At 40.2% G+C, this 12,106-nt stretch overlaps 1 protein-coding gene across 4 annotated transcripts in view; it reads right to left on the bottom strand.

Annotated features, from left to right (window-relative positions):
- Positions 1–12,106, bottom strand: part of tmem181 (transmembrane protein 181) — a 253,795-nt gene that overhangs the window by 81,251 nt on the left and 160,438 nt on the right. For 3 of the 4 annotated variants that reach the window (XM_072581087.1, XM_072581086.1, XM_072581089.1), the window contains exons 6-7: positions 8,666–8,788; positions 2,501–2,581 (exon numbers count right to left, since the gene is read on the bottom strand). In XM_072581087.1, coding sequence (XP_072437188.1) covers positions 2,501–2,581; positions 8,666–8,788 — 204 coding nt within the window. The remainder of the gene's footprint in view (positions 1–2,500; positions 2,582–8,665; positions 8,789–12,106) is intronic. The other variant, XM_072581088.1, reaches the window with a different exon arrangement.

The following is a 12,106-nucleotide window of genomic DNA, read 5'->3' on the forward strand; positions in this document are numbered from 1 at the left end:
CCTCTCAGAACATCATTGCATGTTACCCAGTTTCATGAACGCCGCAGTTCCCTCCTACCTCAATAAACTTTAGAACATAAAGTGTGACTTACTAACATGAAATGGCAGCATGTTTTATGAATGACCATTCATACTGTTAACTATTTGAAAATCTCTTCTAAAGATAATTCTAAATATTATGTATCCTGTCTTGAAATTTAAAACCAGATTCAGGGGTAAAGAAATCTCAGGATAGCTGCCACCACTGTCAATTCCATCAGTACCGTTCACACAAGCAAATTATTTCTCTCAAGCTCAAAACCATCACAGAATTGTACAGTGTGCACTAAAGGCCATTTGACCTATCAAATGTATACTGGTCATCTGAAGAGACAATTTACACCTCTGTTTTTTTCCCCCATATTCATGCAAATGTCTTCTTTTGCCATAATTATTTCATTCCCTTTTGAAACCCTCAGTTGGTCCTTTATCAACCATACTATTCAGAACTACATTCCAGATCCTAACAACTTGCTCTGAGAGTATGTTTTTCATGATATTACCTTTGTTTTTTTTATTTATTGCATTCCCCTTGCATTTAATGAAAACATTCCATTTGTCTTCTTAATCACTTGTATACTAATTCAATATAATGCATACAAATGGCAGGAGGCGGTTGTATAGTGACAATATCACTGAACTAATAATCCAGGACCCCAGGTGATCTTTGATGAGCTCAAATCCCATCATGGCAGATGGTGAAATTTGAATTCAACAAAAACCTGGAACAAAAAAAACTAGCCAGTGGCAACTGCGTGATCATGTTGGTTGTCATTAAAAATATGTTTCACTGAAGTCCATTAAGGAAAGAAATTTGCCATCCTTACCTGCTCTGGCTGACATGTGACTCCAGCAATATGGTTGACTGTTACTGCCCTCTGGACAATTATGGATGGGTATTTAATGCTGGCCTAACCAGTCATGCCCATATTCAGTGAACAAGTTTTAAAAAACATTAAAATGTGCCTGGAGATCTGGATGCTGTTATATCACAGACTTCTGCAATCTCTATTTAAATAGTGCTCTACTTCTCCTGTCTTCCTGCTGAAGAGAACAATTTGACATTTATGTCAAATTTTAGCCTATGCTCTTAAGTCATCTATATTCCTTTGCAGACACTTTGCAACCTCTTGACAACTTATTTTCTGACCTAGCTTGGTGTCAGATTTAGGTACCATTCATTTGGCACCCCTCATCTAAATAATTGATATAAATTATAAATAGTTGAAAATCTAATATCAAAACCCTCCACATTAGAAAACGTTTGCCAGCCCGAAAAAAAAATCCATTTATCCTGAATCTGTTTCTTGTCAGCTAACCAATCCTTTCTTCAAGCTAATATATTATCCCCTACACCATGTGCTTGTTGTGTGCAGTAACCTTTGATGTGGATCCTTAGCAAATGCCATTCTAAAAATCAAGTACATCATATTTATCGGTCCCCCTCAATAACCGTAGATGTCAGCTTGTTAAAAAACACAAAAGATAGTTAAACACAATTTCCCCTTCATAAACCCTGCCTGATTAAATCATAATTTTCCAAGGGTCCAGCTAAAACTTTAATAATGGATTTGAACATCCTCCCTATGATAGATATTAGGCTAACAGACCTGTGGCTTTCTACATTCTGCCTCCTCCTCTTTTTTTGGATCAGTACTGGTCCCAGAGCCCCAGACAAGACCTATTTGTCTCTCATCAATGTCTGAGCCATACATTCATATCTCTAATTTTATTTACCCTATACAAAGTTGGTCATGGTTCAGGTAATAATGTAGAGATTGATTTCTACTTTTTAGTTTAGCCCCTAGCTGCTTATAATCCAGAGACAGAAGTTCGGCCTGAATCCTATCAATGTCACTGGTGCACACGTGGACCACAGAAATCGATATGGCTCCATAGCGTCCTCCCCAGTTCAGAGAAGATGTCCCAAAATCTGGCACTGGAAAGACGACACAGCTTTCTAAACTCATGATCTCAGCTGCAAAGAACTGTGTCTATTCCAATGACAATACTATCCCTTACAATTATGGCACTCCTATTTATTCCCCCAACTTAAATGGCTTCCTGTACCAAGATGCAACGGTAGCTTGCTCATCCACCTTCCAGTTCCTGCTCTCAACCATGCAACTTGGCATTATGAACCTCAAACCTGTTGTACAATTGCAAAGGCTGAGGATGCTCCAACATACCTTCTTGGTCAGTTTACCTGTCTCCCTGGCCTTGAATAAAAATTGGAAAAGAAATGCAGAACGACCCAAAACTGCCGTTATTACACATCAAACTGTCAATTAGTCCTATAATTAATAATACATCCAATATTCATTAATTAAGCTAATGCCATCAAAAAGTGGAACATACAATTTAAACAGTCTGTACTTCGAAATAAAAGACTCTAAGCATCATCAATCCCACCATCACGACAGAATGTGTCAGCACACTAACTACTCATCATCTTACTTACTGTGACCATGAAGGTGAAAACAACAAAGATAAATCGGAACCAGATTTCCACTTGGGAAAATAAGGCATTATACATCTTCAACTGTTGGACAGAAATTTAACATTGGCATTAGTACAAAAAGGCAGCACCAACACAGATTTTAAACCTGAATTGCTTTAAGTGCTTCAGCTAGACATCAGGTACATTTAGTTGGATAAATAAAAAAGTTGATTTTTAATAGCTTAAACATACTGAATATTTAATACAAGCACAAAACTAAAATCCAATGCAAATGTTAATATTGATGCATCGAATCACAGAATCCCCAGTGTGGAAACAGGCCATTCAGCCCAACAAGTCCACACCAACCGTCTGAAAACATCCCATCCAGACCCACCCCCTTATCCTATACCTATGCATTTCCCGTTTCTAATGCACCTAACCTACACAATTCTGAACAGTGTGGGGAACTTAGCATGGCCAATCCACCTAATGTGCACATCTTTGGACAGTGGGAGGAAACCAGAGCATCCAGCGGAGACCCACGCAGACACAGGGAAAACATGCAAACTTAATATCTGGATTAATCCCGATGCCACAAGCTAGTGAGTGCAGGAATAGGAGGGGAGAGCAGATGAATGCATGGCTAAGATGCTGATGTATGGGAGAAGGATTCACATTTTTGGATCATTGGAATCGCTTCTGGAATAGAAGTGATGCGCACAAGGAGGACAGATTGCACCTAAGTTGGAAGGGGACTAATATACTGACAGGGAGATTTACTAGAGCTGCTTAGGAGGATTTAAACTAGTGAGGGGGGGGACCCAGGGAGATAGCAATGATAGAGATCAATCTGAGACTGGTACAGTTGAGAAAAGAAGTGAGCCAAACAGTCAGGGCAGGCAAGGACAAAGCAGAGAACAAGGTAGGACTGATAAATTAAACTGCATTTATTTCAATGCAAGGGGCCTAACAGGGAAGGCAGATGAGAACGCAAACATCTCAGCAAGGGGCCCAGCAATCACTTCCCTAGCTTCCCACAGAGTTCTAGGGTACATCTGATCAGGTCCTGGGGATTTATCCCCAGAGTTAAGGAGAATCCAAAGGGATTTTACAAATACATTAAGGACGAGGGAGAGAATAGGGCCCCTCAAAAATCAGCAAGGTAGCCTTTGTGTGGAGCTGCAGGAGATGGGGGAGACATTATACAAGTATTTTGCATCAGTATTTACTGTGGAAAAGGCCAAGGAACATGGGACTGGGATATCATAGCAATTACAGAAATGTGACTCCGAGATGGACAGGACTAGCAGCTTAATGTTCCAGGATACAAATGCTACAGGAAGGACAGAAAGGGAGGCAAGAGAGGAGGGGGAGTAGCATTTTTGATAAGGGATTGCATTACAGCTGTACTGAAGGAGGATATTCCCAGAAATACATCCAGGGAAGTTATTGGGTGGAACTGAGAAATAAAAAAGGGATTGTATTATAGACCCCCTAACAGTCAAAGGGAAATTGAGAAACAAATTTGTAAGGAGATCTCAGTTATCTGTAAGAATAATAGGGTGGCTATGGTAGAGGATTTTAAATTTCCAAACATGGAATGGGACTGCCATAGTGTTAAGGATTTAGATGGAGAGGAATTTGTTAAGTGCGTACCAGAAACTTTTCTGATTCAATATATGGGTGTACCTACTACAGAAGGTGAAAAACTTGACCTACTCTTGGGAAATAAGGCAGGGCAGGTGACTAAAGTGTCAGTGGGGGAGCACTTTGGGGCCAGCGACCATAATTCTATTAGTTTTAAAATAGTGATGGAAAAGGATAGACCAGATCTAAAAGCTGATGTTCTAAATTGGAGAAAGGCCACTTTTGACAGTATTAGGCAAGAACTTTCAAAAGTTGATTGGAGGCAGATGTTCGCAGGTAAAGGGACGGCTGGAAAATGGGAAGCCTTTAGAAATGAGATAACAAGAATCCAGAGAAAGTATATTCCTGTTAGGGTGAAAGGAAAGGCTGGTAGGTATAGGGAATGCTGTATGACTAAATAAATTGAGGGCTTGGTTAAGAAAAAGAAGGAAGCATATGTCAGGTATAGACAGGATAGATCGAGTGAATCCTTAGAAGAGTATAAAGGCAGTAGATGTATATTTCAGAGGGAAATCAGGAGGGCAAAAAGGGGACATGAGATAGCTTTGGCAAACAGAGTTAAGGAGAATCCAAAGGGGTTTTACAAATTAAGGACGAGGGAGAGAATAGGGCCCCTCAAAGATCAGCAAGGCAGCCTTTGTGTGGAGCTGCAGGAGATGGGGGAGATATTATACAAGAATTTTGCATCAGTATTTACTGTGGAAAAGGCCATGGAAGGTATAGAATGTCGGCAAATAGAAGGTGACATCTTGAAAAATGTCCATATCACAGAGAAGGAAGTGTTGGATGTCTTGAAACACATAAAAGTGGATAAATCCCCAGGACCTGATCAGATGTATCCTGGAATTCTGTGGAAAGCTAGGGAAGTGATTGCTGGGTCCCTTGCTCAGGTGAGGTGCCAGAAGACTGAAGGTTGGCGAACGTAATGCCACTGTTTAAGAAAGGTGGTAAGGACAAGCCAGGGAACTATAGACCAGTGAGCCTGACCTCAGTGGTGAGCAAGTTGTTGGAGAGAATCCTGAGGAACAGGATGTACATGTATTTGGAAAGGCAAGGACTGATTAGGGATAGTCAACTTGGTTTTGTGTGTGGGAAATCATGTCTCACAAACGTAATTGAGTTGTTTGGAAAAGTAACCAAGAGGATTGACGAGGACAGAGCGGTAGGCGTGATCTATATGGAATTCAGTAAGGCGTTCGACAAGGTTCCCCATGGGAGACTGATTAGCAAGGTTACAGGGAGAACTAGCCATTTGGATACAGAACTGACACAAAGAGTCATAGAAGGTCAGCTGAAAGAACAAAGTAGTGATTACACCTTCAGTAAAAGTAAATGTGAATAAGCCCAATTCTGTGGAACTGGTTTCACCATTAAACATGAACTAGTTGACAGTCTCATTCACCCCTTTTGGATAATCAAATGTCTTACGATCCTTTGGTTCATCTTAACCCGAAGACAGTACACTGCAATCAACAATGCATATGCCCAAATCTCAAAACAGTGGATGAGGTCAAAGAGAAATCCAATTCAGTCTTCATCAGCCATTGTATATCCTCCAAAGGAAGACAAACTTATTTCTCTTGGAGCATATGATGCCGGGGTTGAGAGGAACACAAAGTTTTATAATTGGAAAGGAAGGCATTGGGAAGGTAAACACCAAACAAATCTTCCTCCTGATGAAATTAGGGATAATTTGCGCTTTGTGTGTGGGAAATCATGTCTCACAAACTTGATTGAGTTTTTTGAGGAAATAACAAAGAAGATTGATGAGGGCAGAACAGTAGATGTGACCTAAATGGACTTCAGTAAGGCATTCGACAAGGTTCCCCATGGGAGACTGATTAGCAAGGTTAGAGTTCACGGAATACAGGGAAAACTAGCCATTTGGATACAGAACTGGCTCAAAGGTGGTGGTGGCTGGTTGTTTTTCAGACTGGAGGCCTGTGACCAGTGGAGTGCCACAAAGATTGGTGTTGGGTCCACTACTTTTCATCATTTATATAAATGATTTAGATGTGAGTATAAGAAGTACAGTTATTAAGTTTGCCGATGACACCAAAATTGGAGGTGTAGCGGACAGTGAGGAAGGTTACCTCAGATTACAACGGGATCTTGATCAGATGGGCCAAAGGCTGAGGAGTGGCAGATGGAGTTTAATTCAGATAAATGTTAAATGCTGCATTTTGGGAAAGCAAGTCTTAGCAGGACTTATACACTTAATGGTAAGGTCATGGGGAGTGTTGCTGAACAAAGAGATTTTGGTGCACATGTTCATAGCTCCTTGAAAGTAGAGTGGCAAGTAGATAGGATAGTGAAGAAGGCATTTGGTATGCTTTCCTTTATTGGTCAGAATATTGAGTACAGGAGTTGGGAGGTCATGTTGCAGCTGTATAGGACATTGGTTCGGCCACTTTTGGAATATTGCATGCAGTACTGGTCTCCTTCCTATCAGAAAGATGTTGTGAAACTTTAAAGGGTTCAGAAAAGATTTACAAGGATGTTACCAGGTTTGGAGGACTTGATCTATTGGGAGAGGTTGAATAGGCGAGAATTGTTTTCCCTGGAGCATCAGAGGCTGAGGGGTGACCTTATAGAGGTTTATAAAATCATGAGGGGCATGGATAGGATAAATAGACAAAGTCTTTTCCCTGGGGTCGGTAAGTCCAACACTAGAGGGCATAGGTTTAGGGTGAGAGGAGAAAGATATAAAAGAGACCTAAGGGGCAACTTTTTCACGCAGAGGATGATACGTGTATGGAATGAGCTGCTAGAGGAAGTGGTGGAGGCTAGTACAATTGTAACATTTAGAAGGCTTCTAGATGGGTATATGAATACGAAGGGTTTGGAGGGATATGGACCCGATGCTAGCAACTGGGACTAGATCGGGTTGGGATATCTAGTCGGCATGGATGAATTGGACTGAAGGGTCTGTTTCCATGCTGCACATCTCCATGACTCTATGATTCCACACAGACTGTCACCCAAGGGTAGAATTGAACCCAGGTCCCTGTCGCTGTGAGGCAGCAGTGATAACCACTGTATGTAACTTCCCCTAATGTAGTTTATGAATGTATATTAAATAAGGAAAATCAAATGTAGATTATTTCTCAGCAAGTCTGAAATTATATCCCTCATGTTGTAGATCTTCTGTGATCGCACATAATATTTACTGCTAGTGCAGGATTGTTGGCTACTTACTTTCAACATTAAGAAAGCTGTAATTGTTTAAGTCACCAAGAGCACTTATTGAGAGCATTGATTTTTCAGCAGCACAAATGAATAAAAGTCCTTTAGTTATTGCTGTGGCTCTAGAGTCACATATCAGCCAGAGCAGGTGAGAATGGCAGATTTCCTTCCCTGAAGGGCATTACTTTTACATTTCTCTGAAATGTACCCACCCATCTACTCTTCCATGTCTCTGACTGTTTGTGGGCCTGTGGTACATTGTGAGATTATATACTCTGGTCCTTGGCTCTGCCTTGAAGGAAGACATCCATTCAGGATTTACCATCAAGCCCCTTAAGGATTCTGTTTGTTTCAATTGGCTCATCTCTCATTTTTCTAAATTCCAAAGAGTAGAGTCCCAGCAGTTTAACCTTTGCTCCTAAGACAAGATCAGTTAGAGGTTGAGATACATGTTGGTACCAAAGATATAGGCAAAGTGAGGAATGAGATCTTGCATGAAGAATTAAGGTAGCAAGGCACTAGATTAAGAAGCAGGATCTAATAGTTGTTCATACACATAAATGATACAGATAAAAATGTGGGGGAAATGTTAAGGAAATTCACAGATGACACCAAGATTGGCTTTGAATAGTTTGCAAAGAAGATGATTGTAGGTTACAAGAAGATATAGATGGGTTGGTTTGATGGATAGATCAGTGACAGATGGTGTTTAACCCTGATAAGTGCAAGACGATACACTGGAAGAAGAAATAAAATGAGGGAGTATTAATGAATGAACAGAGTGCTCTTGGGGTATTTACTCACAGATCCCATATGGGACACGTGCTTTCAACAGTGATGGCATACAGTACAAGAGGGGATACAGGAGGTTTACCAGGATGCTGACTCAGGTGGAAAAACTGTCCTGTAAGGTGAGACTAGATATGCTTGGATTAATTTCTTTTAGAGCAGAGAACACTAAGGGGGGATATGATTGAGGTGTATAAGATTTGAGGGGTATGGACAGAGTGAATAGCTGCAGCTGCTCCCTTTGGTTGAGGGGTCAATCACAAGAGAGCATAGTTTTAAGCTAAGTGGCAGGAGATTCAGACGGGATTTGGGAAAAACATTTTCACTCAGCTGGTAATGGAAATCTGGAAGACACTGCCTGGGAAGGGAACAGAGGCTACAAACCTTTGAAAAATATTTGGATGAACACTTCAAATATTCAAGGATATGGGACAAGTGCAGGAAATTGGAGCGAGCGCAATTTTAGAGGTAGTTATGTCGGTGTAGACTCGATGGGCCAAAGGACTTTTAAGCACTGTATGAAGCTATGAATCAAGCTTCAGGAAAACAAAGTGTACTTACAGTGAAATTTACATTCTTGATCGAAAACAAAGGATCTTCTAGATCATAGAAGGTGATGGTAATCATGTATTCGGTATAGTTCAGATAACCGAGGTGTAGTACAATTATTTCATCACATAGCCCCTTAAGTAAAATGGAAAAAGTTCACATTAGTTAATTTCCAACAATGAACTGAGACACTTTGGCAATTATGTAACATCATTGTTTAGAGTAGCCAAATCATGCAAGCAAATGATCTAAGTATTTCAAGTTTGGGTAGACACACATCTTTTACTTTGGTGAACTCAAAAGTTAATATTAAAAGGATCCCATATAAATATTTAAAACTCTACAGCATTGAAGCTGTGTCATCTGGTTAGTAGGTAGCACCATAATAAAAGAAAAGCAATGTATATCCAGAAATCTGAAGTTTTAAGAAGTGCTGAAATTACTGATTTGGAGATGCTGGTGTTGGACTGGGGTATACAAAGTTAAAAATCACAACACCAGGTTACATCACTTGAGAATGTAACTTTTTAAAAAAAGGTTTTGCAATTTACATATGAAAGAACTGAAATCAACGTTAAAAATCACACAACACCAGGTTATAGTCCAACAGGTGGTTGGTGAAGGAGCAGCGCTCCGAAAGCTAGTGCTTCCAATTAAACCTGTTGACTATAACCTGGTGTTGTGTTATTTTTAACTTTGTACACCCTAGTCCAACACCGACATCTCCAAATCATGGAAACCAATGTTGTCATTTTAACAGATGAGAGACTTAACAAACAAGCCAGGTCTTTTTCAATATATAATTTCAGTTACATCACACTGTAAACTTTTGCTATAAATCCTGTGTCTTACAATCTTATACTTCACAACCACCTGAAGGAGCAGTGCTCCGAAATCTAGTGCTTCCAATTAAACCTGCTGGACTATAACCTGGTGTTGTGTGATTTTTAACTTTGAAAATATTGAGGTTAGTTGGCATCTGTGGAGTGAAAAATAATGTCAAAGTTTCAGGTTGATGACCTCTCTTAAGAACTCGAAATTGCCTGAGAAACAACACGTTTGAAACATGTACAGAAAGGTTGGCAACAGGAGGAGTAGTCATGGAGTCATTACATTCAGGCAGAGATATTCAGCCAATTCAGTCCATACCAATTCACTGTAGAGCTCATCACATACTTCTATTCATCACATTCTATTCTTGTAACCCTGCAAGTTTATTTCTTTCAAGTATCCATCCAACTTCCTGTTGAAATTATTCATTGCCTCAGTTTCCACTATCTTGGTAGGCAATGAGTTTCCTGGTCATCACTCACTGCTTAATAAATTTCTTTATCATATTCCATTTGTACTTCTTGCCCAAATCTTACAATAAACAATAGGTGCAGGAGTAGGCCATTCTGCCCTTCGAGCCAGCACCACCATTCATTATGATCGCGGCTGATCATCCTCAATCAGTATCCAGCCTTATCCCCATAATCCTTGATTCCACTATCCTTAAGAGCTCTATCCAACTCTTTCTTGAAAGTATCCAGAGACTTGGCCTCCACAGCCTTCTAGGGCAGAGCATTCCATACACCCACCACTCTCTGGGTGAAGAAGTTTAATCTGTTCTTCCTAATCCTTGCAATCAGTGACTAAATGGAACAGCTCTTTAGTCTATCTTCTCAACACCCTATCATAATTTTGCAGACATCTGCAAAATTCATTTTGTTCCAACCAATCAATGCTGATGACACAAAACTAGGTAGGAGTACAGCAGTGAGGAGGATGTGAAGCAGCTTAAAGGTGATCGAGACAAATAAAATGAATGGAGAAATGTATACCAGATGCAAAGTAACATGGATAAGTGTGAAGTTGTCCGTTTCAATAAGAAATTCAAAACCGTATTATTTAAATGTTGATGGATTGAGAAATGCTTTTGTACAAAGGGATTTAAAGATCCATGCACATCAGTCATTGGAAGCAGGAATGCAAGTATGCCAAGCAGTTCGGAAGGCAAGTGGCATGCTACCTTTCATTGCAAGAGCGTTTGAATACAGGAACAAAGAAGTCTTAGTAAAGTAAACAGGGCCTCGGTGAAACCACATCTAGAGTACTGCATGCGGCTTTGGTCACCTTATCCAAGGAAAGATATTTTTTCCAGAAACAGTTTTATTTCCAAGAGATACAGCATGTTTCAATCTTCCTCTCAGTTACAGTATCATCCTCATGAATCTTTCTTATACCCTCAGTCCATGAGATCAAAAACTAGTCATACTACTGCAAGATTCTATGCAAACTTGACACAACTTCTTTACTTTTCTATCCTAACCCTTGTCAACAGCGTGTCTTTTTAAAATGGTAGTCTGAAATGAAAAAGAACTCATTTCAGGACACAAGCAAATTGAATAAAGGAGAACCATAAAACTTTCTATAAGTATGTGAGGAATAAAAGGATGATTAGGGTAGAAAAAGGGCCAGTCAAAGACAGAAGTGGGAAATTGGGTATGGACCCTGTAGAGATTGGAGAGGTGCTAAATGAACATTTCTCATTGGTGTTCACTCAGGAAAAGGAGAATATTGTGGAGGAGAAGAATGAGGTACGAGATATTAGACTAGAAAGGATCGAGGTTAGTTATGCACAGGTGTTATCAATTCTAGAAGGAGTGAAAGTAGACAAGTACCCGGGGCCGATGGAATTTATCCGAGGATTCTCTGGGAAGCTAGGGAGGATATAGCAGAGCAGTTGGCTTTGATATTTGAGTCGTCATTGTCTACAAGTTTAGGACCTGAGGACTGGAGGATTGCAAATGTGCCATTGTTCAAGAAAGGCAGAAGTGACTCAGGTAATTATAGACCAGTGAGCCTTATTTCTATTGTAGGAAAAGATTATAAGAGAGAAGATTTATAATCATCTAGCAAGCAACAATTTGATTTCAGATAGTGAACATGGTTGCGTCAAGGGCAGATCGTGTCTCACAAACCTCATTGAATATTTTGAGAAGGTGACCAAGCATGTAGATGAGGGTAGGGCAGTTGACGTGGTATACATGGACTTCAGTAAAGCCTTTGTTAGGCTGATGGAGAAAATGGATTTGAGGGTGATTTAGCAGTTTGGATTAGAAACTGGCTTTCTGGAAGAAGGCAGCAAGTGGTGGTTGATGCAAAATATTCAATCTGGAGTCCAATTACTAGTGCTGTGCCACAAGGATCTGGTTAGGACCACTGCTGTTTATCATTTTTATAAATGACTTCGATGCAGGTATAGGTGGATGGATTAGTAAATTTGCAGATGACACTAAAGTCAATTTGGAAGAATGTTACAGGTTGCAGGAAGACTTGGATAAACTGCAGAATTGGGTTGAGAGGTGGCAAATGCAGCTAAATGTGAGGTAATGCACTTTGGGAAGAATAAGAGGAAGGCAGAGCACTGGATCAATGGAAAGATTCTTGTTCGTGTGGATGTGCAGAGGG

The sequence above is a fragment of the Chiloscyllium punctatum genome, chromosome 11, assembly GCF_047496795.1.
Source record: "Chiloscyllium punctatum isolate Juve2018m chromosome 11, sChiPun1.3, whole genome shotgun sequence".
In the NCBI taxonomy this organism is placed as follows: Eukaryota; Metazoa; Chordata; class Chondrichthyes; order Orectolobiformes; family Hemiscylliidae; genus Chiloscyllium; species Chiloscyllium punctatum.